The following is a 27,164-nucleotide window of genomic DNA, read 5'->3' as shown; positions in this document are numbered from 1 at the left end:
GTTTACTCACCCTAGCAGAGCTGGTTCGTAAATTTGTCAGTTATTCTGCGCTCTGACACACTCAGACGAGAGTGCTCTGACATCAGAGTAGATAACGAGAGCTAATTTACCAGCTATGTCTATCAACAGTTGTCGCAATGACATTCTATTGAAATGGTTACTTGCATAGTGGAGTCTTGTTAAGAAATGTGCTAGCTAGCTAAACAATGAACCATAATCCCAACTCATGACGTTACTACCCTGCATGAATCTGCAGGTAGCTAACCCACCAGGTTCAATGTTAGCTAAATAACATTAGGCTATAACTAGAAAAGCAAATGGCTCTGAGATACGAATAATAAGATCATACACATAACTTTCTGTCAAAATTAGAAATGTGTCATATCTGAAAATGTAGCTAGCTAGACTAGACCTTATATATCATGGATGGATGCTTCTCCCTGTCACGGATGCCATGGTTGCCTTGAGTTTGAAGATGTAATCCAGAGACAGGTGTTTTCTCCATCTCCTCAGCTATCGTACTCTAATTCCACTGATTTCAAAACTGTCCTCCAGAAAAGTGGAGAGCAACACTTATGCAGTTCTACTACGAGATATATATATATATTTTTAAAGCTGAATTAGACACATACTGACCAGCTCAAATAGACAGAAGCGTGCTTTATGGCAGACCAATCCAAACTCATATTTCGACATGTCGACTCATTATCTCAGCTAAACATGGATAGCGGGAAGGATGCTGCCTTTTCTGTGGCTAAACCAATTAGGCTCATAATTTAACAATTTTATTCATATTTACATACAAGTTTGTTATTAAGGCACATTAAAGTTCACATGTTTCAGAAGGCATTTCTGCCCAAAAAAATGCGTTTTGATTTAAAAAAAAACTGTTTATGTTCAAATGGCTCTCCTGTGGAGTAGTGACCCCGACATATGCCTAGTTTCCTGAAACAAGTCATAATTACGAATTCTCTCTCTCTATCACTCTTTTGATTGTCCTTCATTTTGTAAGAAATTAATTTGTTAAAAACTGTTAAACTATTGTCTTTCTCTCTTTGAGTCAGCTACTCGCCGCATGTTATGCACTGCAATGCTAGCTAGCTGTAGTTTATGCATTCAGTACTAGATTAATAATCTGATCCTTTGATTTGGTGGACATGTCAGTTCATGCTGCAAGAGCTCTGATAGGTTGGAAGACGTTCTCTGGAAATTGTCATAACTACTGTGTAAGACTTTGGAAGGGGGTGAGAACCACGAGCCTCCTAGGTTTTGTACTGAAGTCAATGCACCCAGAGGAGGACGGAAGCTAGCTTTCCTCCGGCTATACCATGGTGCTACCCTATAGAGTGCTGTTGATGCTACTGTAGACCTTAATTGCAAAATAGTGTGTTTTAATAAATTATTTGGTGACATGATTATATTTAGAATAGTATAAAGGATAACTTTTGAAATGTTAAAATGTTTTCATTTTTATGAAACTCACTGAGGAGGATGGTTCTCCCCCTCCTCCTCTGAGGAGTCTCCACTGGGAAGAATACTGTAACATGTTGTGTGAATTTACATGCATTACAATATGAAATTGACTGTACATGTAATAGTAAAGCATAGTGCATATCCTGCAGACTTTACGGTTTTCTTGGCAAAATGTTCTCATGATCGAATTGACAGTTGATCTTTTCAGATTGGGCTGAACTAATCTGCAGCCTCTGCCATGGTAAGGCCTCTGTTTACCACATGGTCAATGACAGTGGCCCGGACTTCATTAGACACAACACTTCCCTGCCATCTGCCTCCCTCTCTCTGATGTCCACCTCTTTGACAGGACCCATGCCCACCTCTTTGATGGGGCCCATGCCCACCTCTTTGACCTCTTTGATGGGGCCCATGCCCACCTCTTTGACAAGGCCCATGCCCACCTCTTTGACAGGGCCCATGCCCACCTCTTTGACCTCTTTGATGGGGCCCATGCCCACCTCTCTGACAGCCCCATGTCCGCAAACTCTTTGATTTCTTCCTCTCCCTTGCTGTCTATCCTGCTCCATGTTGAAATCAATTAGCAATAACGAGTAATCATTATGTATGGTTATCATGTATCATACATGTCATTTAGATGTTTATACTTTACAAACACACGTTTTATTTCTGTAGTTCTCAAAAGCCATATATAGTAGACAAACCAGTTTAAAATCTATAGGTTTACAAAACGGTTAAGTGGTTAACCATCAAGTGCAGTGATGATCAAATGTATTTAAACATGAGAAGAGAATCATATGAAAAGTATTGTGAGCATTGCATTGTGAAAGGAATATACTTTGTATGAAAGTTATTTCTAGATGAAACACTGATTAGGTTTGGTGAAAAAAGTTACCCTGTGATTTTGTGTTGGTGTACTTATTCAATCGTAAATATGCTTAAAGTTTTGAGTTGAGAGTTAAGAGTTGTGAAATTGTACCACATACTTGTGAAAATAGTACTAAAGCGATAACAACAATGTTTCTTAATTCCCAGTTCCGAGTTCCCAGTAGGTTTGAACGCGGCATAAGATGCTCCAACGCGACATACTCATCTCATTGGTGGTGGTGAGATAAGAGATAGTATGTCAGACTAAATTGCAATTGACTATCATAGCCCCACATTAAAAAGTCTGTGATGGTGAGATGAGAAGGCAATCAGAAATAATGTTAAAATGTTTTTCAATTGACTGCCATAGCCCCAAATAAAAGAGTAAAAATTGGTTGTTAATTAGGCTACATCATTTCTTTCACATTGTTGGGGTCACAAGATTTTTCAGATATCAAAATTGGGTGTTGGCGGGCCAAAACAGTTTGGGAACCCCTGTTTAGTATATACAAATAGACATACATGATCCTGAAATATCATATGGATTGCTTTTATAAGGTTGTGTGCCTATCTTCACCAAAGGCGCTGGAATAAAATCATTTTAACCAAAGACATTCTGCTTCCTTTGTGCGCAAAACATGTCTGAAATGAATGAACCCACAAATGAGAAAACCAATTTCATGTTCTTCCTACGTTAGAGACACTGATTACACAGCCTAATGTATTTTTATTTTTTATTTTATAAGTCAGTTAAGAACAAAAGTTAAGGACAAATTCTTATTTACAATGACGGCCTACCCCGGCCAAACATGGACGACACTTGGCCAATTGTGCGGCGCCTTATGGAACTCCCAATCACAGCCGGATGTGATACAGCCTGGATTCAAACCAGGGACTGTAGTGACACCTCTAACACTGAGATGCAGTGCCCTAGACTGCTGCAACCACTTGTGCATTTTGTCAAAATGTCTCTTTATGATGGGCAATTCTACCTTCAGTGTCCTGCCAACCATATACAGTAATAGGCTTACATTTACAGTATTTTTCCATAAGATACCTCACTACAGAGATAATAAAGTAAGATAATTAGGTGGGTGCTTACATTGGTCCTATTTTACACATGAGACACCCTTGGGGAGTTGGGTCAGAGCCAGGGATCAGACATTATTTGACGGTGACCCTGGATTCAGACTATAGAAACTCCACCCCTTTTGTTATCAACCAGCCAATAAAATCTGAGCTATTTTGCATTATTTCGAAAAATCCTCCTTTAACAACAAACTTCGTTTAATATTTGTATTTCTTTCATTATAGAGTCAGCAAAACGCTTGTTATTTTCAATTGAGCAAATCCTTACATTTCCTTATACTAAACAGTATGGTTGCTTTCGACACAAAATTTGGAAACCGAGACTGAAACACTTATGTAGACTGTCAGGTATAAATTGTCACTGGAAACTCCCTTTTAAATGCCCGGATGAGCCTCGGTGGTCCGAGGTGCAGGCTTCAAACCTGTAGCTGCTTAGCGGCAGAGTGGTTCAATTCCACCTTTCGGGCGTGACTTCTGACCGCGAAATTGTGTTGTCTTTGACCCCCCCCCACTTATAATATTCATCGCAGTTCGCTGATAGAGAATTCTACGCAACAACAAAAATCCGTTCCTTGTAGAGCTCTTGAAATTAAATGGCTACAGTTGTTTCGTTGGAAGGTTTTATTTCAACATAGTCATACAGTCTTGATGAAAGGTAGCCTAGCTGTCACATTAGAGCTTTCGGTCAGTTACTGAAAGGCCGTGGGTTCGAATCCTCGACCCTTGATCAAAGCACTTGACTGCTTCTGCTAAATGACTAAAAGGAGATGAAAAGATGACCTGTCAATCAAAAGTCAGGTGCTGCGCGCGCCGCGGCCCATGTGGTTTGCATCCTTCAACGAACCAGACCGGATGTACATAATGACTGGCAAGCCCAGTAAACCAATCACCACTTCAACGTATTTTTTCTTAACCAATCGATGTTCTTGTTAGGGTGAGTGGGCGGAACCATCTTTTACGGAAATGTGTGCATGTCCTTGATTATGAAGTAACGTGGAGAGGAATAAGCTTCATTTGATGGTGTAATTTGTCGCTTATCCAATTAAAAGGTAAATTGCTATTTGAGCTGAGTAGAAACTAGTATTTGGCAACAATTTTGGAATTCTATTATAAATGGCTTCATTGCTGTCCTATCTAGCTAGCTAGCAACGTGTGGTATTGTTCGCCGTTGACTGCCGGATAATCCAGCAGCAACATATATAGCTAAATTAGATAGCTACACCGACCTTACCTTGATGTTGTCTAACAACGAGTTTAACACAAGCACATTTAAATGCAACGATATTCCTTTAACGAAATAAGACTGTAAATAAGACTAATCTTTGCCCTATGATATTTTTATGTTTCCCTAACTAGGCGTGTGTCAACACCAGCTCAGTGACCATGCCTCTCCACAAGTACCCCCCAAAAATCTGGGAAGCCATGAAACTGAAGCAGGGGATCTATGCCCGCCTCCCCAAACACTACCTCCGCTCTCTGGAGGAGACCACGCAGCCCACCCCGGTCCACTGGAAGGCCCTGGGAATCAAGTACAGGGCCAACCCCAAAACAGGGCACAAGGAGCGGGTACAAGACGTCCCCATCCCCATCTACTACCCCCCAGAGTCCCAGGATGGCCTATGGGGAGGTGAGGGATGGATATCAGGCTTCAGATATGCCAACAATGACAAAGTGAGTACTATGCAGGGCGTTAATTAACATTTGTTTTGTTCCCTGTATTCACATACATGCTCAGATATAGAATAAAGTGTGTATCATAACAATGTCTCTTTCTTCAGCTCTCCACCAGGCTGGAAAGAGTCTGGAAGCCACAGCTGTTCACCAGAGAGTTGTACAGTGAGATCCTCAACCACAAGTTCACCATCACCGTAACGGCTCGCGCACTAGACCTCATTGATGCTGCCTACGGCTTTGACTACTACATCCTGAGGGTGAGAGAGAGGAGGCTGCATGTTGTCATCTTTAGCTATTGTGTGTGAATATATGTAAATCCCCCAACGTGCAGTGTTTTGAGAAGATGACACTTAACATGGGTTTCATCATCCAGTGACTTGATTTGATTCTCTTCCAGACACCAAAGGAGGACCTGAACTCCAAGCTAGGAATGGACCTGAGGCGGGCCATGCTCCTGAGGCTGGCCTTTAAAGACACCCAGCTCTACCCAGAGGACCCTGCCAAGAGGGAGAACATCTACACCAAGTACAAAGTGGGTTCGTTATGTTTTGGACCATGACAGTTTGAAGTATCAACAGACTTTTTTTTGTTTTGACCGTTCATCAAGTTGCTATAGGAGATGATGCAGGAGTTCATAAAGTCAGTTTGTAGTTAAAAGATCTCATTACATTATCTCTCCCTCCTATTCTGTCCTCGCCCCTCTTCCCTTGCCCCCAGCAGCAGTTTGAGATCCCTGCAGAGGAGGCTGAGTGGGTTGGCCTGAGTGTGGATGAGGCTGTGGAGAAACAGAGACAACTGGAGCACAAGGTAACTGCATCGTTTCAGTCAATAAGAACAGGTGTCACTCAGTAATCACCCTGCCAGGGTAAACATACACGGTCGATATCGACACATTTTTTAGATTGTATCTACTCTGTCCCATACTCTCTCTCACTGGACTCTGTTTTGTGTCCCAGGAGCCGGAGCCTCTGTTCAAGAGCTGTGTGGAGAACCTGGTGAAGGAGCTGGCCATCCAGAAACTCTCTGAACCACAGCTGGTGGAGAAGAAGTAAGGGTCATTTTCTGAGGAGCACTAAGGTCACTTCCTGTTGACAGTGACACTTCGTCCCATTGAAAGACACTTATTTATTCAGGTTCTATTTTTCAGCAGCACATTTGGACATATCTCCATCTGGGTTGTTACGATGTAAATATTCCCCATTCCTGTTTGATAGTGAGACTTTCCTTGATCAGTGATATCTCATTTGTCTGAGGAATAAAATATTCACATTTCTTGATTTGTTTTTATTGACAATATGATGCCTAATCTAGACTGTCATACTCCAGTTTATCCTCTAGATGGAAGTGTTTTTCAGTATCAGAATTTAAGAATGATAGAAGACAGCCAGGAGCCTCTTTTATCAAAGGTGCTTGCGCACGGAAAAATACTCTAAACCGTGCTTGTGGCAGTTTTCCCGTATTGATAAATGTTGAACTTAATGGGGAAGTGTGCGTATTGCAGGTACAGTTCATACCATATGCAGAAGATTCACATTTTCTAGTGGTTGACCAATTGTATTGCAAGCAAATATTGTTATTTTTGGAGGAAGTGGAGGTGTTTGATTCATGTGTATTGTAATAATGGTAGGCTAATAAAAACATGTAGGTCTAATTGTAAAACGGATACATCAGGAGATCAGATAGCAGCAGGAATCCTAATATGTTTCTTTTGCTTTAAACATTTTTTTTTATAGGCCTAAATTATTGTCATGTTGCAGGACGTGTCTCTCCTTTTCAACCATGACTGGTTTATTCCTGCTACACAACAAATAGGTAGTTCCACGAAAAGGGTGCCTTTTTGCATCCCTTTGATATTTGAAGTGGAAATTGTGCACCAATATTGAATTTTAAAAGCCTGTTATTAAATGAAGTGCCCTTTTAATATAGACCGCATGGAGAAGTCAATACATCTGAATAAAAGCTTGCTAGTGTCCCACCGTCAATCCCTCCGTCCCTCCGTCATTGTAAAGCCCTAGATATTTTGTTGCTTTGGCAAATTCATTTCTGAAGATAATTATTTAGTTATTAATTTACGTCTCTCCCTCATTTTAAGGTCAACCCTGTTGCGTTAACTGAACTCACTTTTTAATATGATGAAACTATTCTTTTAAAATATTTATTTCAAAAGAAACATTGAATATCTATTAGTCAAATCATAGTGTAAAAGCAGGTGAGCTGGTTCTAGTCTTTTTGGCAATTTTGTGTTGGAAAAGTGAGCGGGTCGAGCATACAACATTTTTGTGAAGCTTGGATTCAATTGCCACTCCCTGTTGCACACAAGGTTCCAAATCATCAACCGTGTTACTTTATTTGGCACCTAGTAATGTTTTTATATTTAACCACTTGCGTGTTCCAGGTGGAGTTGTAATCCTCATTCACAAGAGCACAAATATACACTGAACAAAAATAGGAATGCAACATGTAAAGTGTTGGTCCCATGTTTCATGAGCTGAAATAAAAGATCCCTGAAATGTTCCATATGAACAAAAAGCTTATTTCTCAATGTTGTGCTCAAATTTGTTTACATCCTTTTTAGTGAGCATTTCTCCTTTGCCAAAATAATCCATCCACCTGACAAGTGAGGCATAACAAAAAGCTGATTAAACAGCATTACACAGGTGTACCTTGTGCTGGGGTCAATAAAATGCCACTAAAATGTGCAGTTTTATCACACAACACAATGCCCCAGATGTTTCAAGTTTTGAGGGAGTGTGCAATTGGCATGCTGACTGCAGGAATGTCCACCAGAGCTGTTGACAGATAATTGAAAAAATGGAATATTAATTTCTTTACCATAAGCCATTTTAGAGAATTTGGTAGTACGTCCAACCGGCTTCACGACCGCAGACCACTCGTAAGCACTCCAGCCCTGGAGCTCCGTATATGGCTGCTTCAACTGTGGGATCGTCTGAGACCAGTCACCCGGACAGCTGATGAAACTGTGGGATCGTCTGTGACCAGTCACCCGGACAGCTGATGAAACTGTGGGTTTGCACAAGCGAATAATTTCTGCACAAACTATCAAAAAGCATCTCAGGAAATTTCATTTGTGTGCTCATCGTCCTCACCAGGGTCTTGACCTGACTGCAGTTCAGCGTCGTAGACAACTTCAGTGGGCAAATTCTCACCTTCGATCGCCACTGGCACACTGGAGAAGAATCCCAGTTTCAACTGTACCGGCAGACAGCATGTATGGCGTTGTGTGGGAGAGCGGTTTGCTGAGGTCAACGTTGTGAACAGAGTGCCCCATGGTGGGGTTATGGTATGGGCAGGCATAAGCTACGGACAACGAACACAATTGTATTTTATCCATGGCAATTTGAATGCACAGAGATACTGTGACGAGATCCTTAGGCCCGTTGTCGTGCCATTTATCCGCCGCCATCACCTCATGTTTCAGCATGAGATCCATGTTGCAAGGATCTGTACACAATTCCTGGAAGCTGAAAATGTACCAGTTCTTCCATGGACTGCATACTTACCCGACATTTCACCCATTGAGCATGTTTGGGATGTTCTGGATCAGCGTGTTCCAGTTCCCACCAATATCCAGCAACTTCGCACAGCCATTGAAGAGGAGTGGGACAACATTCCACAATCAAAAGCCTGATCAACTCTATGCCCTTACCTTTTGTCAAGGTATCTGTGACCAACAGTAGCATATCTGTATTCCCAGTCATGTGAATAGGTTAGAGCCTAATGACTTTATTTGACTGATTTCCTTATATGAACTGTAAGTCAGTAAAATCTTTGAAATTGTGGCACGTTGCGTTTATATTTTTGTTCAGTGTAGTATGGCTCTAATTTATCTATAAAAACATGCATATGCAGTAGAGGTCTTAACTGATAAACCTGTACCGAATACCTGAGACCCGAACCGGGACGTGAGCGGGCCCGGATCCAGAATTGAAGTAATGTCACACGTCTGGGTCGGATCTGATGTGATCGTCATGGGCCGTAAGTAAGTGTAATTTTAACTGATTTGTCCAGAAGGGCCGGTAAAGATTTTCTCTAACTCTTGTTAAGTTAGATGGGGAGCTGTGGTGAACAGTTTGTGAACAGAACAATTTTCAAGTCTTTCCATTTTGAATTCAGGTTGTAAGGCAACAAAATGCGGAAATAAGTCAAGAGGTATGAATACTTTCTGAAGGCCCTGTATGTTCCATGCCACAGTTTGATAAATCCCAATCATTTGTTGCGCACACAAATCCTACAATCTCCACCTATGCCAGATTTTAGTACGAAATGTACTCACGGCTGATAAATGAGGCCCCATGTCATTAATCTAAACACAACAACAGGCCTACAGTAATTGAGTCTTAAACAAATAAGCTCATTTTTCTCATTACAATTTGTAGATAACAATTTGTGTTTTGTCCCACTTTCTGTCTGTTTGTGCTTTTTTGGACTTCGTCTTATTTACACCACACACCCCTTAACTCACTTAAATGGCAGATAGACCACATACACCCTTGTCTATGAATTCCCTTATATGGAACCAATGATATTATTGAAAAATAAGCTGCTTGGGTCTTCAGTAAACACAGTTTCTTTTGTGGCTTTCGCTTTCGACTCCTTCAGTGTGCCTGCACAGGTCCGCTGTAACGGTTTCCATTACAAAATGGTGTGTGGTTAAGACACTTGTAGGGCGGGGAGTCCCTGTTAGTTGGGGGACTCCCGTGGGTGGAGTTACCTAGCAACAAAGTAGGAGTTCGCAACAATTATCTGTCTACAGGTTCATCCTTACCTTATAAGGATAGGCGATGTTGTATGCCAAAGACTTAAATTACCCTTACTGTAAATCTAATGTATGATAGCACTTGTTTTCCCCATAGGCCCATACTTTTAAAAAAAACCTGTCTTTATGCCATTACACAGGCAGAGTCTACGATGTGAATGCACAGTATGCAAACTAAGCAATAAACAGTGAAATATACTATGTGTGGAGCATCGTTCAGGGAATCATCCATCGTTCAGTGTCTTTAGTTATTTGATTTGATTGTAGAGCTAGTGAATGGAATGACAGTGTAGTATACTATAGATTTGAATATGGACATGTGACTTGAGAGCTTCTCAACTACTTTGAACTTGACGAGATGTGAGAATTGAGTGCTTTGTTCCATTCCCTTATGATTATATGCATACGCTACTGTTCAAAACTACTATTCTACTTATAGCTAGTTTGTTCTGTGAAGGGAGCATTGTACGAGATCTTCAGTTTCTTGGCAATTTCTCACATGGAATAGCCTTCATTTCTCAGAACAAGAATAGACTGGCGAGTTTCAGAAGAAAGTTCTTTGTTTGTCCGTTTTTAGCCTGTAATCAAACCCACAAATACTGATGCTCCAGATTCTCAACTAGTCTAAAGAAGGCCAGTTTTATTGCTACTTTAATGAGATCAACAGTTTTCATCTGTGCTAACATAATTGTAAAAGGGTTTTCTAATGATCAATTAGCCTTTTAAAATTATAAACTTGGATTAGCTAACACTGTGCCATTGGAACACAGGAGTGATGCTTGCTGATAACGGGCCTCTGTAGATAGTCCATAAAAAATCTGCCGTTTCCAACTACAATAGTCATTTACAACATTAACAATGTCTACACTGTATTTCTGATCAATTTAATGTTATTTTAATGGACAAAAAAAAAAAGTTATTTTCTTTCAAAAACAAGGACATTTCTAAGTGACCTCAAACTTTTTCATTATGTGTTTCCATTATGTCATTGACTGACAATTGGGTCGGTGAGTCGGTTTATAGATTTCTAGTTTTACTTGATAGACCTAAAATAAATTGTAATCAAACAGTCAACAGGTGATGACATACATTGAGTATACTAAACACTAAGGACACCTGCTCTTTCCATGACATAGACTGACCAGGTGAATCCAGGTGAAAGCTATGATCACTTGTTAAATCCACGTCAATCGGTGTAGATGAAGGGGAGACAGGTTAAAGAAGGATTTTTAAGCTTTGAGACAATTGAGACATGGATTGTGTATGTGTGCCATTCAGAGGGTGAATCGGGAAGACAAAATATTTAAGTGCCTTTGAACGGGTATGGTAGTAGGTTCCAGGCGCACTGGTTTGTGTCAAGAACTGCAACACTGCTCACACTCAACACTTTCATGCGTGTATCAAGAATGGTCTACCACCCAAAGGACATCCAGGCAACTTGACACAACTGTGGGAAGCATTGGAGTGAAAATGGGCCAGCATTACTGTGGATTGCTTTCGACACCTTGCAGAGTCCACTCCCCGAAAAGTTGAGGCTGTTCTAAAGGAAAATAAAATCTATATTAGGAAGGTGTTCCCAATGTTTGGTTAACATGCTCTAGACTGAGGGACTGTTCATTATGAAGGTTGAGTCATTTTGCATTCACACGTTTCCCCTATTGTTACCATTGTTACCAGGGGGAGACAACACTATCAGCTAAATTCAGAAGATAGCATCTTGTTTGCTAATTTTTTCCACACAACGATCAGCCAGTCAGCCTACCAGGCCAAAATCCCCCTGAATCCCCCAGAGAAACAGCTATGTAGGCCATCTCTAAACCACAACAACACCATAGACTGCATTTATACAGCCAGCCCAATTCTGATATTTTGCCACTAATTGGTCTTTTGAACAATCAGATTGTTAATTTGGCAATAATTGGGCAACCTGTGTAGATGCAGCCTTTGTGACTGGTTGTGTTCATGTGGCCCATGATCAATTACAGCTGCTAAGTCCCATTGTGTAGGGCCATCAACATTCAGTGATCCCAAACCAAGGTTGGGTAAGGTACCTATAAATGTAATCTGTTTGACCAGTTACCTGTCCAAAATTGTAATCAGTTACGTCACTTTTGGATTACCTAAACTCAGCAACGTAATCTGATTACTTTCAGTTACTTTTGGATTACTTTCCCTTTAAGAGGCATTAGAAGAAGACAAAAAGGACCCATCATAGTGGTCTTTGACTTGTGGTCAGACTTGCTCAGGTGGAACAAAGTTGGGCCTTTTTTCAATGTTGAATTGAATGTCATTGAGAAAAAAAGAAAGGCGTCCATGTATTTTTTTCGCAAACATCCTATCGGAATGTAGAAGTCATCCATGAAGTAGTCTAGTTTTTTAAAAGTATATGTAATCTGATTACAATATTTTTTCTGATAACCTGACAGATTACAGTTAGTTGTTTGTAATCAGATTACATTTAATGGATCACATGCAATCAGTTTCTCCCCAACCCTGTCTGAAACCAATAGGAGGCAGTAGAGAGTCTGCTAAAATGGAGTGCAAAGGAAACTGTCAAGTTTTACCACTTCCAGGCTTAATCATGGCTCATCCTTATAGCAAACTCCACTCCTATAATTCTGTTATACGGTAATTAAGTTTCATCCTTCAACATGATTTAATCATTCCACATTTAGGACAATCTAGTTTAAATTAATTCTATAATATGTCACAAAGATTCAAATTGTCTCACACACACAGGTTACATTTTAACACTAGAAAAGGTGGAGAGAGGAAAGGTTAAACGTTGACTTTGTTATGTCACACATTCTCATTTGCATTCAAACACATTTGCAGGACATACAGTAAGTGATGTGTGAGTAAGACGAGGAGATATGGGGATTGTTGTATGGCCACACAGGACATTTCAACTACCTCAATCAGCATTTTTATAGATGGGAACTTTCAATATCCAAGCCCCTAACTAGCTGCCAATGCTTTGTACTCGCTCACTCACTTCCCACCATTGTCCTTATATTACAGGGAATAACCACACTGAGAGGGTAGCTGCAGGTGACTCTCTACAAGGTAACCTCATGTCTATGCTTTCTTATGACTAACCGAAATACTTGAAAAGCTCTTCAGCATGAATCTGTAGAAATTTTACGTTACAAAATCCCTAAGTTAATTTCTGGCCAAGTATGCAAATTCTCCTAAAGCTGCTGAGCTAGTTTTAAAGTGAATTCAGACCAAAGCAGGATAAACTTGAGCATGTACAGTAGGCCTAAAGAAATAAAAACCATTCATGTGAGTGTGTATACTTTAGTCAAGTATGAAATGTACTATAGTCAAGTTTGAAATGTGTATTGATTTTACCTCTAGTAATACTCATCAGGGTGTGACTAACTGTGTGTACATGCGGGAATGAAACTTTTGGCTGTGAGCCCAGTGTGGGGTTTCCCTGTGGCTTCATGCCACGCTTTTTCCAGTGTTGGTCAACAGTGAAAAGCACATTTTGAGATACACCTGCTCAGACTGGGCCTGTACGTCTATGGGAGGAGTAAAGAGACCATTTAACTGGGAAATCCAGCTTCTATGTTATTATTGAGCTTATTAAACAAATGTACGTTGTCATATTGTTCCCCGTGGACCTGTAAAGAGAGATTCATTGAGGCTTGTGCCGTTCAGCAGATAAGGGCGGTGTGAATTGTGCCTCTCTTTCACTGGGTTGCGTTCAGTAGGCATAAAAAAAGCTTCTCTCCTGTAAAAACATTTGAAGACGTTGTTACTGTTTGTGCCTAATAAACAGAACCTGGGTGAAAGCTTGAACTGCTGCCAAGATTGGGATTTTACAGTGGACTTAGAACTTCCCATAATGGTCCTCTGACTCAGCAAAAAACTGAACACGGGGGATTAAACTATGACGGTTTAATAAATACATCCAAATAGAAATGCTTCAAGATAAACCAGAACAAGTTTCAGCGGTACAACACACAAGCTGTATGGGAGAATGAGTCATTGTTGACTCAGTGAAGCGCCTCATCAAAGCGCTTCCCAAGAAACTGATGAGCTAACATAAGAGCATTTCTGCTTTTTCATTGGGTAAAACACCCAGTTACAAACAATTCAAATAATATATTTCTGTGTATTACAATAATTGTCAAGTCACAACAGTCAAGTCAGGTCCCATGTACACGACTGGGCAGGTTGTGTGGGTGAGGTTAGGGGAAGTCACGTTGTTTTTGGAGTAAATGTGAGTGAGGCATTAGGAATGTGAGGGGGATGGACTCTGACCGGGCAAGAAAAGCTGGCTGCTAAAAATAGGATTGCATTAAAAGCAGCCGAGCCTGAACACAACAACGGACCCAGGAGGGGACACACTCGTTCTCCCACAGCCGTTGTGTCTTTCATTCAGTCCCCTTTCTTTTTCACTCTCCTTTCTGTTATTGGACAGTTTGCTTTTTACATTTAGTAAAAACCTAACATGTCAATTATATTAAATATGAAATAGCCTATACAACCAACAACAAAACGCACTTGAAGTGACCAGAGTTTAAGATGAAGACTTGCAATCATTTTATTTTTGAAATACTAATGACAACAATCAAAACGCTAGTGTGCAGGGAGGAGTCTGGCATACAGTATACAAAGAAGCTGTGGATCTGTTAAGAATCTGAACATACACTGAACATGTTTAACTGAATAGGACTTACAGCAACACGACAGAGGTAGACACTAGGAAGGACAGCGCATTGGACTATGGTCGTTTCTACTGTACATGAATATTGGTTATTACAACAAACAGAGTCAACAGGTGAACCAGAGGTTAAAACTGATGTCAACGTTCAAAAAACGACAGATAACAGACAATGACTGACTACACAATAAAGAATATATCACATATGGAAAGTGAAAAATAAACAGCCTTTGATAGATGGTCCCTTTTACTTAACAATTTCTCCACAGAGGGGTCGTTTTCAGGTTGTCTTGCACCGACAGTTAAATGCTTAGGGCTCGATTCAATCTGTCGTGCTGAAGATCCACGCTACAGCACAACATACATTTAAAGGCAATGATGGCACATTCGCAGAGACTGTATTCATGGTAAACGGTGCATATGTCGGCTCAATTGGAAATTACCTTTCATGTTCAATCACGCTATAGCGCTGAACATCCGCGATATGGATTGAATCGAGCCCTTAGTTATGCTTTCCTTTAGTTGAATCCTCAATTCAGGGATTTCCTGCAGGTCCTTGTCGAAGTCTGCCTCAACCACAATATATACACAGACGGAGCCTGACAAGGAAAACTGACAAGGCAGACAAGAGTTGAGTTTAAGTGTCCATTTTGTATTTGGTCAGAGTACTGGATGGTCCTCTAATCACCACAGGTAGTATTGACAATGGGTAGGTAGGAACCATTTTTAACATCCATGGCTAGCCTATTGGAAGGGCAACTCGCCTCCACCAGTATCACTCTGGTCCCCCCGGAGGCGCTAAAGCTACATGTCATCTGTGAGTGCTGTGCTGATCACGGCTATTAGCCTTAGGCTAACGTTAGCAGCATGGTGAAGGCAACACATTACACTCAAAGGCTTGGGTCTGGACAGACTTTTTGAAATGTATTATTTTAGGGTCTGGTAGTGGTCGTGTGTGGGAAGGAGAGACAGGGGTCTGGATTATAGCCTCGTCCAGCAAGGCCTTTGGGGGAAAGGGGTAACCACACCATTAGGGTACAAGGTGCCTCAGCTACTGCTATTGCCAGTGTGTGTCCAAACTCTCATACCGTACTATGTTTGGGTGAGAGGACTGTCACAGGGTACAGAGTTAGGTCCCTACACACCCTAAACTTCTAGTTTGAGGAGCAACACAACAACAAAAAAAATTAAAAGTTCAGGGGTTACCACATTCAGTCTTATGGGGGTATGTTTTGCTCTCATAGGTCCCCCTCTGTCTTCACCTGGACCAAATCACACCCCTCGTTATCACACTGACCCTGAGGGGCGGAGCCAGGGAGTGACAGTGGGAAGGGCTGCATCAGAGAGGCCTGATTCTCGTTGACTAGCTGGTTGAACTGCTGGTCGTTATAGTAGCCCAAGTCCTGCCCAGACTCACACTGGTTGGGGTTAAAGTTCATGTCCATGCCACCTGGGACAAAGAGGGAGTTGACCCCCTGGCCAAAGCCAAGGAGGGCAGGGTCATGGAACAGAGGCTCCAGAAGTAGAGAGAGAACACTGATGTCCTCTGGGCTTATGCACTCGTTCAAGAAGCTGTCCTCCTGGGTGTCACTGTAGTGGATCTCCCCCATGGTGGAGGTCCCAGACTGGGTAGGAGGATGCAACTCCTCTGGGACCAGCCAGTTATCTGCTGGGGTGAAGGTGAATGGCTCGGGTGGCTGCGATTCTGCTGCAGCCACACTCTGTGCTGTGGGCGGTAGAAAGGACTTGTGTTAGAACACCTTACTGACACTCAGCTGTGCAGTCATTTGTTTTTGTGAGGCTGCTGTGTAAGCAGCCTTCATTGTTCTCTCTTTCACTTTCCTTTTTACTTTCTGTCCTGAAATAGGTCGCAGAAATTGAAGCTGGAAAGAGAGAGAGAGAGAGCCGAGGCCAATCCTCACCTGCCACACAGGATCTCTCTGTGAAGCTGATGTCCGTCTTTATCTTTCTCTTCCGCTTCACCTCATAGGGATCTGAACACGGCATCAAAACAGAACAGAAGAAGAAAAATAAATCACCTAACATGTTATAACACAGCATTTATGATATCATATATAACATCATAAGTTGTATCAACCTGTGTTGTTGGGCTGGTAGGTAAACGTGACAGGGTCACTGTCCATGTGGTCAGAGAGACGGCGCAGGAAGACTTTTACTTCCACTTCCTCCCCCACATCCTGTTCCCGGTAGGACGGGGTCTTGAACACGATAGCGATCTGCCGGTGGACGTCCGTCTGGGCAAACTCCGCCTTGGCCTCCCAAGACCCCCTCTTGAAGATGATCTCTATGTCGTCTGAGCGGGCAGCACGCACACACACGCACGCACGCACGCACGCACACACACACACACACACACACACACACACCAACCAATCAGCTTGTATCGTTCTCCAAGCTGTTTGACTTCAACAGTGTATTTCCTGAGATGTGTCATCACACGTCATGTGTCACTTCCATTTAGTTGTTTTAACAGGAGTTTACTTCCCCGTTGTATATTACAACTTGGGAGTCTGGCTGCATCTCACCTTTCTGGACTTTGTCGCAGAGCATGTAGATCTCAGTCTTGCCGGTGCATGGCCCTTTAACAATGTTCAGACGGTTGATCCTCAACTCAGATGTGGTGGTCGCCTCTGTGAACACGCACACATACGCACACTGAACACCTGCTGGATCGTTCAGGAAGTACATTTACATAGCTGTGGTCTTACAGTGCTGTGTCGCATCCCGTTAGAGGACTATGTAAAGGCAGTCATGTGTAGGTGGTTGTGTCAGTGTCAGGAGGATGTTTGGGAGGGGATCTTACTCTTGTCATAGACGGGGTTGGACACTATGGGGTTCAGAAAGTCCCTCTTTCCATCCACCCACTCCAGCTCACACTGGAAACACAGCCGCACCACGTTCATGTCCATGTCCTCGATGCTTTTAGAGTGGCCCGCTGGGAGGACAATACAACTTTATTGTACAATAATATTGGATGTGTATAATTGGATACATTCTGCGTGTGCTTGCGATGTGCTTAATGTGCGTGTCAGGGCTCTGCTCACTTTTAAAGGGGTCGATCTTCTGATTCCGTCTCTTCTCTAGAGAGGCATCCAGCTCCTTCCGCCTGACACACTGGATGCCCAGGTTAGCGAAACTGCAAGGTGCACAGAAAACATGGTTGGTTACCAACCCTTAAAAACAGACATGTTTACACTAACCCAGTGCACTTTCCTAGCAAAGCACCCCAAAAACGGTGAAGGAGGAATGAGAAAGGAGGAGGATATGGGCCTCTGGTGGACAAAGGGAGAAACTTAAGAAAAGAGAGTGATGAATAGAGGAGAGAAAGAGAGGGGTACCTGTGACGTCGGTTGCTGTGGGGGTTAAAGCAGACGACACAGATTCCGGTACCATCCGCACAGTCTTTACCCACAAGGCAGTGGGGGTGTGGGCGGTACGGGTAGTCTTTGGTCACCAGGGAAACAGTGACCATCACTTTTTTTATGTTCTGAATGGGACCCTGGAGCTGAAAGAGGGAGGAGAAAGGGGGAAGAGTGTGAAGAAGAGAAAGAAATGGGGAGAGGGACAAAGAAAGAGGAGGAGGAGAGAGATACTGTATGCATCAATCAAAGCGAGATATGCATCAATCAAACCGTCTTTCTTCCTCCGACACAAGTGAGAGCATGATTAAAACAGGGTAAATGTAAGGTGAACAACCAAAACGGATTCAGTGCCTCTCCCTTTCAAATGTCAAGCGTCAAACTTCGCACTTGTCTGATAGTCTTAGAGAGATGCAGTCTGAATTGTAGTATGTGGGTGGGGATCAACAGTGTTTAAATCAGACAAAGATGTGGATTTGTGGGGTACTTTCTATTTCAGTTACAATCAATTCCTCTCCCTCTGCCCCTGATCCTTATACTTGAAAGGCTCTATGTGTTGAGGGCAGCCAAACCAACAAGGGGGGAATTCTGGGATAGATGGTACATTCCGTTAACCCTTCCACTTCCCACACAGACATACACATCCAGTTCATGTTAGGGATGACATTGGGAACACAATTTGCAGTAAACAAATATAAGGACTAGGTTCTATTCTAATAAGACGTTATAGCAAGGTTCTGACTGAGGGGTCACGAAGATGTAACTTATCACAAGAGTAAGGGTGTTAACTGCAACTGCTAAATTGTTGTAAATTAAAATACAGCCAAATACAATATGGATCTATTGGGTACCTCTATAGCAGGCAGGGTCTTGTTGGAGTCCCCACTGGAGGCCCCTAGGATGCTCCCGGCCGAGCGGCCCTCACACTCATAGCGGAACCTCATGCCTCTCTCCTTGGGCTGCTCCACCACAGCCAGGGTGGGCCTCTCCAGGATCTGCTCCAGCAGATCAGTGTCTGTCTGGGCCTGTCGAGAGGGACCCGCTGGCCCCCTGGAAGTCCCTGAACCAGAGGATCCCCGTCCTCGTCGGTTTGAGCCCGAATGAGAGACCCCACGAGTGGGGTGAGGTGCTGCCATATCTCTGGTGCTAGAGGGGTGCTGGGGCTGAGGGAAGAAGCAGGGTGCCTGCGGAGAGACATAATTTAAAGACAATGGCCATGTTTAAAAATCCATGTAAAGAACACAGCCTGACAACAAACAGTTAACTTTGTATCCAAAACATCATCATGACGGTACTGAGAATAAAACGGTTGAGGGCGTTTTCAAAGATAACCTGCATTGTTATCGTTTATCTACATACTCCCTCTCAGTACACCACTTTCTATGTCCTCATTTGACACATTCTGTTGCCATGCCCCCCTCTCAACCGTTAAACTAGAGAGCATCTCTCTTCCGTTTTTGGTTAACCCCTCTATACTTCCGTCCTCTCAGGCGACTGTTTTTCATCCTTCATGCCTCCCTCTCTCTTGCTCTCTCTCTCGGTCTGCCCATTTCTCCTGGTTTCTCTTATACGTCAAAGTGGTATACTTATATCAGTAAAAAAACGGCCTGTGGTCATTATAGACAGAAGCAATCTCTCTCACACACACTTTGCCCTTAACTCTCCAAGTTCAACCACATACCTTCTAATTAACAGCCCGTTTGAAGAATCCCTAGAGACTAGCAACAGGAAAAGCGATTCGCCAAAAACAAACCGGAACAAAGAAAAACAAGCTGACCGACTTAAGGGATCGCCTTAAACTCTTTGTTATTACAAGCCGTCCTACAACTCAAGTCTGTCTAAACAAACCACCAGAAGTGGATAAGGCTGTATGAACAAAAAGAGGTGTGTGTGATCAATATGCTCCACTTCAAAGTAGCGTCTACAGGCGGTTTGTGTGTGTGTGTGTAAGAGTGATATTATGGGCATGCCTTAAAGCCTCTACACAAAAGCAGCTTGGATCGAGCCAATCGAGCCAGGAGCAGCATGCTCAGGAAACAGGAAGTTGACATAATCTACAGCAGATCGACCAATTAGAAAAGCAGAAAAGCCTCAGAATGTGAACTTCCACCCTGAAAGGGTTGGCCCCCGGAAGGAAGGGAACTCAAAAACGAAAGTTGGAATCAGATGACACTCTTTCTCTCCTTTTCTGCCACCTCCCCCATGAGAGGAAACAACATGCAGACGGGGGTGTGTCAACTCAGCTCACAGTCTATTCCAAGGCACCACTTTGACACACAAACACACACAGACCACAATTGTCTCACTGTGAGTTCCAGACTATTTGAGAACAGCAACCCAAGGCATAACAACAAGGTGCTCAAGGACGCCTTTAGACGTCAAGCACCAGTGAATCGAGGCACCACGCTATGTGCCGTTGTGCACATTCCTTATCCATGGAAACTGTCAGTAGTTGAGTTTCACTTAGCCCCGAGGTGTGTCTGTCTGCCTTGGAAAAAGCGATAGCACACATCCCTGATAAGACTATACTTCAGATCAACCCATTAGCTGTTTTCTTGACTTTATCTCCCAGCTATTACAACAAACTGAGATACCAAACATTAACAGTGTGAACTGATGCGACCATAAAGAGTACCTGAGAGGCTGCAGAAACAAATCAAATCACTAACTAACCACTACAAGTCGACCTCTCGGTTTTACCTATTGAACTCTATGAATCAATGGCCTAACAAAAACGACAATTTATTGTACATATTTTCCTTCAAGAGTGGCTGAATATATTTTTGCATTAGATCCCGAAAGGCTTGGTACTCACCCTGGAGGTCGTGCCCCTTGGCACCAGTACTGGGGGCGTTGAGGAGGGTGTCTGCCTGGGCATGACCCTGTGGTTCTGGGCCTGGAGGTCAGAGTCTACGGGGGGATGAGGAGGTCCAGGGAGGCAGAAACCAGACTGGACATGACAGGGAAACCCCCGGTCTGCAGAGATCACCTCCTGAATGATGTCTAAAAGTAGAGGGAGTGGGATGAGGAGCCTGCAAAGGGAGCTGGTGTGAAGGCCATCTGAGTGTGATCTATGTCTGTTTGTGTGCAGTAGCAGCTACATCAAACCACGAGCATGATGCATAGGCCAAAAAGGCCCTATGTATGTAGACTATAGGCCTACTAGATATATATATATTTAAAAAAAAGTATTTCAAACTGTACATTAATAATAAATAGCCTACTCACCCAAGTCGATTGCTGGTGTACAAAGCAGGAGAAGAAAGGTGAGTTAACTCATGAATAATTACTTTGTGACAATGTTATACTATAGGTGTAACAGGCTAGACTAACTACATGTATGACAATGACTGTAATAGTATAACAGGTAAGTATGTATATGTATTACAATGTAATCGTATATGTTTAACAGGTAGCCTAAGACTCGTGCCCAAGACTAGTGTGATATCTCAGAAGTGGGTGTTGGCCCCTCTACTCAACTGTCAGTCACGCTTGGGAAGACAGAATGACAACACAAACTGCCAATTGAATAGCATGGCAGTGTGCCGTTTAAACTGTAGGTTCACTTGTCTGGGCGCCTGCAGTAAGTCCGCTTTTTGACACAGACCCATGACAATGCGTTTCCTTTACACTATTCTGTATATCTGTATAAAATATGTATGAAAATTATACTACTGTCCATGCCAATGTGAATGTCGTGGGACAACACACATCAGACACCGTAGATGCATAACTCCGATTTAGTAGTAAAAGAAAAGTCACTTACTTGAAGTGCCATTTTGAACACTCATGTTTCTCATGGCACGTTACGACGTTTGTCCTGGAGGTGGAAAGCTTGTTCGAGTAGTTTAAAAAACCCAGACACAAACACAATTCTGTCCTATTTCCCCAGACCAATCATTTCGTGGCAACCGTAGGCTACAGCGATCCAAAAATCGCTCTCCGATTTGCTTCAATTGGCCTTTCGTTTTTAAGAAGCATGCGACGTCTGGGTGGAAATCCCCTTACATCACCAGTTGGGGAAACCCCCCAGGGGCAGTGTTGTGCTGGCTGTAGCCATGTACAAACGTCAAATAACGGCTCATTCCATCACCTATATTTAGCAAACTACTGTAGCACAATAGCCGCCAGTGCAATGTCTCGAGTGGGATTATTGTTTTTATCTAATACATTTGCAAACATTTCTAAAAACCTGTTTTAAACTTTGACATATGGCTGCTACTAAAGGGGTAGATAGTTCAATAGTAATATCCTCTAAAACGCTCCGGTGACAAACAAACTCTGCTGCCCTGTTTCCAATCGTCCACATGGCTGGGAGAACCTATTCAAGTAAGTAAGTAAATACATTTCGAAAATAACTATGTATTATTAGCTAATTTTCTACAGTGCAGGCTAACTCAAATGAGCTAGCCAGTCGGTTAGCTACCTAGCCATCTTCACATACTGTATAGAAAGCTAGCTAAGTGAATGAAATATCACCATCTACCTAACGTCATATTAGCTAGCTATCTTGATGTATTTATCGCTGTAAAAAAAAAACTCAAAATGCATTCGTAGGTAGCTAGCTAACAGCCATGGAGGACGGTGAAAGGATAGCAGCCCCAACTGTCAGTGAAAGTAACGTTAGGCTATTCTGAATAGGACATGTACTTTTGTGTAGTTCCTGTCCCTATAAGTGAGGATGGATATAATAGCAACGTAATATTCAGTGTGGTGTAATTTGACTACAATGAAGTTTGTTTCTTGTGAGGTTTTCTGTCCTCGGGTAAAGAGAGCTATGAAAGCCTGTCTACATATGACGAGGTCCCAAATGAAGAGCAGTGGTTCTCAGTCCTTGGGGACTCAAAGCGGGGCACATTTTTGTTTTTGCCTTAGCACTGCACAGCTGATTCAAATGATCAACTCATCATCAAGCTTTAAATGGTATTCATGTATTCGTTTGTGATGCTATCCTTGAAATGATCCTGTTATTGTTATATGCTACACATGCATATATGTGTGCCCATGCATCTTTCAATCCAATGTTATCATGATTTGGTATCAGGGATATTATACTTTAGTAATCCACAATGACCTGGTGATGTAAAAGTCTAATAATGACATTATCTTCCATATTCCTACAGATACCTTGTAACTGGAGATTCCTTCAAAACGATTGCCTACAGTTAATGTGTAGGGCACAGCAAGGTTGGGTGACTAGGGCCATCTGGGACTGCCTGCTGGAGGAATTCAGGTGTGTGAAGGAGCAATTCAGGTGTGTGAAGGCTACCTGTGTCCTGCATAACTTCATGAGGATATACACAAGGACCAGGAGGGGATCTGCAGCTCCCCGCCGTGTGCCAGAGGAAAAGTCTGCTGCTCTGCAGGATGTTTTAAGGATGGGGTCCAACAATACAGCAAGAGAGGCAATCTGTGTGCGGGAGATCTTCACCTCCTACTTCTTTCGAAGAGGGTGCTGTTCCCTGGCAACACCATAGACTACACTATGCACAACCAAAGGCTCTTTTAAGAGCCATTCACATTGCAATAAGAGTATTCTTCCATTTACTTAGCTATGTCAACTGCAGTTATTCAATTCCCAGTTTCTCTCCCTTTGATTTCTACTTCTCAGGTGAGGATGCTGTTTAGGTAAGGGTGTGATGTTTGTACAAAAACAAAACAGGCTATTTTAAATCACCCATATTGAAAAAATGTAGAACAATTAGACACCCTATAACCCACACCTACACACTCATGTATCAATCTGATTGATGGATTATGTTGTGCAGTAAGAAGGCTCAGGTGTATAACTGTGGCTCCTTCCACCTTCAAAGAATAGGCAAGAGTGCCAACTATGGAGAATAATAAGACACTTAATTATTTCTATAACTACGCTATATTGTTTGTTCTTGTGTTTCCGTTCATGTGTTTCAGCATAAAGTACTCTCCAGCCACTTAGTGTGGTGTGGACACCAGGTGAGGCCACACACACAGATTCCTGTTGAAGACTGTCACTTTAACTACCTTATTTTCTCAATAAATAGTCTCTCTCCTTCACTTCATCGCTCTCTCCTCTTCTCCCTAAATCCTCTAGGTTATATCAGCTGTGTCGGTGAACACCTCCCGCATCTGAACTGGCTACATAGAGGGCACTTGGTCAGGTCAACAAGAAGTATTATTAAAGAGATGTTTTACATTGAGATACAGATAGAGATGTAGTTGTCCCAGAGTTAATGATCCAAGGTCAGTTTTGCATTTAACCTGATGATTATGAAGACTAACAATGTTAGTATAAAAAATAAAAACAAGGATTAAACATGCTCTCTCTCTCGTCTGCAGATATGTTTTGATGTGAGAGAGGATGCCAACTCCCAGTCCCATCATCACCACCTCATCCGCTCTTAAGATAACCTTCGGGCCGACTAGAGACACTTATGCAATTGTGATGAACTGAGAGAATATTTGGGTAGCAATGATTCATTAATCTTACCTCTTTCCCTTTGTCTTTTACACCTCTCACCACCTCTTTCTTCCTCTGTTTTATAATGTACAACAGATGTACATTGAAGTACAGATTGAACTTGCATTTATAATATTACAAATATATTTATGCATGTATTTATAACACTTGGATAATTAACTTCTTTCAATATAGTGTCACATTCTCTACTGGTTGAAATTAAATCTCTCATTTGATGAAATACTACACCTATCCTGTGTTCATCAGATCAATGCAGATGAAGGGCATTAGATATCGAGATGAACCGGTTTTAGAGTATTTACATGATGCCTAGGAAGTGTAGTGTACTGTTTCTTAAATTATATTTCTGTATGAATTATATATGAATTACAAATCAGCATTTAACTAGTTAAATCCTGTTTCTAGTCTATTAGTTACAATGTGTAACCATTGATGCCACAGGACCAAGATTGGTAAACACTGTAGAAGTGTATAATTGTAATACATACATGCAGACACAGTGTCATTCAAAGACTGGAATTTGATACTCCTGGTATTGGATATGACTGGATAATGATCTAAAAGGCAGAGTACGTGATCAGTGAATATATTAAATGTACAGGCTACAATGTGGGGATCTCATGCTTGGTAATAACTACATGTATATACGACTTTCATCCTTGGTACAAAAATATATTATATTCTACTCAATCCATAGGCTTCATTAATGTCATTTAGAGTGTTTTGAAGTTGATACAACTGGCTATGATAGCTGAGGATCATAGCTAGGTTCTGAACTAATATGTATACCAAATGTTTGGGTCCATACACAGATCGGCTAGTTGGCTAGCTACACATCCATAGGCATACAGTTATTTTTATAATCCAGTGCACACTAAGAAAGAACATACAGTTGAAGTTGGAAGTTTACATACACTTAGGTTGGAGTCATTAAAACTCATTTTTCAACCACTACACAAAGTTCTTGTTAATCTATAGTTTTGGCAATTCTGTCAGGGCATCTACTTTGTGCATGACAAGTAATTTTTCCAACAATTGTTTATAGACAGATTATTTCACTCATAATTCACTGTATCACAATTCCAGTGGGTCAGACATTTACATACACTAAATTGACTGTGCCTTTAAACAGCTTGGAAAATTCTAGAAAATTATGTCATGGCTTTTGAAGCTTCTGATAGGTTAATTGACATAATGTGAGTCAATTGGGGTGTACCTGTGTATGTATTTCAAGGCCTACCTTCAAACTCAGTGTCTCATTGCTTGATATCATGGGAAAATCAAAAGAAATCAGCCAAGACCTCAGAAAAAAATTGTAGACCTCCACAAGTTTGGTTCACCCTTGGGAGCAATTTCCAAACGCCTGAAGGTACCACATTCATCTGTACAAACAATTGTATGCAAGTATAAACACCATGGGACCACGCAGCCGTCATACCGCTCAGGAAGGAGACGCGTTCTGTCTCCTAGAGATGAACGTACTTTGGTGTGAAAAGTGCAAATCAATCCCAGAACAACAGCAAAGGACCTTGTGAAGATGCTGGAGGAAACAGGTACAAAAGTATCTATATCCACAGTAAAACGAGTCCTATGTCGACATAACCTGAAATGCCGCTCAGCAAGGAAGAAGCCACTGCTCCAAAACCGCCATAAAAAAGCCAGACTACAGTTTGCAACTGCACATGGGGTCAAAGATCATACTTTTTGGAGAAATGTCCTCTGGTGTGATGAAACAAAAATAGAACTGTTTGATCATAATGACCATCGTTATGTTTGGAGAAAAAAGGAGGAGGCTTGCAAGCCGAAGAACACCATCCCAGCTGTGAAGCACAAAAGTGTCAGAATCATGTTGTTGGGGTGCTTTGCTGCAGGAGGGTCTGGTGCACTTCACAAAATAGATGGCAACATGAGGAAGAAGAATTATGTGGATATATTGAAGCAACATCTCAAGACATCAGTCAGGAAGTTAAAGCTTGGTCGCAAATGGGTCTTCCAAATGGACAATGACCCCAAGCATACTTCCAAAGTTGGGGCAAATGGCTTAAGGACAACAAAGTCAAGTCAACAAAGTGATTTGTCGTTTGCCTGCCCCCCTGTTTTTGTAATAAACTTATGTTACTTTGAAACTGCCTGCAAGTGGGTCTTCTCCTGAGCCTTGCCAGTATCATTATTATAGGGCTGTGAAACCCATAGCTGTATGGCTTCAGTCTGGCAACCCTCAGAAAATTTGACATAGCCTTGTATAAAATGCATTAAGAAATAAATGGTGTAATGTACACAAACAATTGTAGCCTTGTATTAAATGCATTATGAAGAAAATGGTGTAATGTAGGCTCCACAAAATGCGTTATGAATAAAATTGTGTACTGTTGCCTACATGAAAAAAGGGCCATTCTGACTACATGCATCAGTATCCCAAAGTATTAAGTGAAAACAAGCATAGAAAACAATATTGGTGTTAATTTTTTTTAAACAACGACGTAAGGCTACAATTATATTATAATTATTTCGGTGACAAACTGGTTGATGAAGAATATTGGGTTGTTAATACACACACATATATATAGCAAAAAAGGCACCATTGCCCATCATGCATTGCTCTAATAACTTCAAAAGTTTGTTCCAAAGTCTGCCTCCCAAAAATGTATTTTCCGATGGATTAATTCACACAGAAATGTATTTTCCTTAAAATTAAGTCGAACAAAATGTGTCTTTTCACACGAATTAAGCGACACAAAAACACACCGTAAATGCATAAAATCTGCTGAA

The 27,164-nt window shown here is 41.9% G+C and overlaps 2 protein-coding genes, 1 long non-coding RNA gene and 1 other non-coding gene across 8 annotated transcripts; 3 read left to right on the top strand and 1 right to left on the bottom strand.

Moving 5' to 3' along the window:
* The first annotated feature begins 3,810 nt into the window (after window positions 1–3,810).
* trnastop-uca lies at window positions 3,811–3,897 on the top strand. Its single transcript has one exon. It is a non-coding gene; the product is annotated as a tRNA-Sec (tRNA).
* Window positions 3,898–4,320: 423 nt separating this feature from the next.
* Window positions 4,321–7,076, top strand: LOC110507420 (39S ribosomal protein L28, mitochondrial). 2 transcript variants are annotated; one of them, XM_021587405.2, is made up of 6 exons: window positions 4,321–4,478; window positions 4,786–5,100; window positions 5,208–5,360; window positions 5,501–5,635; window positions 5,821–5,910; window positions 6,060–7,076. In XM_021587405.2, the coding sequence occupies exons 2-6, from the start codon at window positions 4,813–4,815 to the stop codon at window positions 6,153–6,155; spliced, it is 762 nt and encodes a 253-aa protein (XP_021443080.1). In that variant the 5' UTR covers window positions 4,321–4,478; window positions 4,786–4,812; the 3' UTR covers window positions 6,156–7,076. The 2 variants fall into 2 exon arrangements, with proteins under 2 accessions (XP_021443080.1, XP_021443081.1); XM_021587406.2 differs by having other exon boundaries at window positions 4,322–4,478; window positions 5,824–5,910.
* A 7,334-nt stretch (window positions 7,077–14,410) lies between these two features.
* LOC110507414 (transcription factor RelB) lies at window positions 14,411–21,888 on the bottom strand. 2 transcript variants are annotated; one of them, XM_021587397.2, is made up of 11 exons: window positions 21,702–21,888; window positions 21,164–21,175; window positions 20,751–20,938; window positions 18,787–19,119; window positions 17,915–18,081; window positions 17,621–17,712; window positions 17,380–17,511; window positions 17,102–17,206; window positions 16,654–16,869; window positions 16,478–16,549; window positions 14,411–16,281 (listed from the first exon to the last, which is right to left on the bottom strand). In XM_021587397.2, exons 1-11 carry the CDS (start codon window positions 21,733–21,735, stop codon window positions 15,794–15,796), a joined length of 1,839 nt encoding a protein of 612 aa, XP_021443072.1. In that variant the 5' UTR covers window positions 21,736–21,888; the 3' UTR covers window positions 14,411–15,793. The 2 variants fall into 2 exon arrangements, with proteins under 2 accessions (XP_021443072.1, XP_021443073.1); XM_021587398.2 differs by lacking the exons at window positions 20,751–20,938; window positions 21,164–21,175; window positions 21,702–21,888 and adding an exon at window positions 19,617–19,948.
* Window positions 21,889–21,942: 54 nt separating this feature from the next.
* On the top strand, window positions 21,943–24,943 carry LOC110507423. Of its 3 annotated transcripts, none has more exons than XR_005039967.1 (4): window positions 21,943–22,268; window positions 23,059–23,890; window positions 24,009–24,157; window positions 24,254–24,943. It is a non-coding gene; the product is annotated as an uncharacterized LOC110507423 (long non-coding RNA). The 3 variants fall into 3 exon arrangements; XR_002471124.2 differs by having other exon boundaries at window positions 21,950–22,264; window positions 24,009–24,075; XR_002471123.2 differs by having other exon boundaries at window positions 21,950–22,264.
* Window positions 24,944–27,164: the final 2,221 nt, after the last annotated feature.

The sequence above is a fragment of the Oncorhynchus mykiss genome, chromosome 27, assembly GCF_013265735.2.
Source record: "Oncorhynchus mykiss isolate Arlee chromosome 27, USDA_OmykA_1.1, whole genome shotgun sequence".
In the NCBI taxonomy this organism is placed as follows: Eukaryota; Metazoa; Chordata; class Actinopteri; order Salmoniformes; family Salmonidae; genus Oncorhynchus; species Oncorhynchus mykiss.
This window is presented reverse-complemented; position numbering and strand designations above follow the sequence as displayed.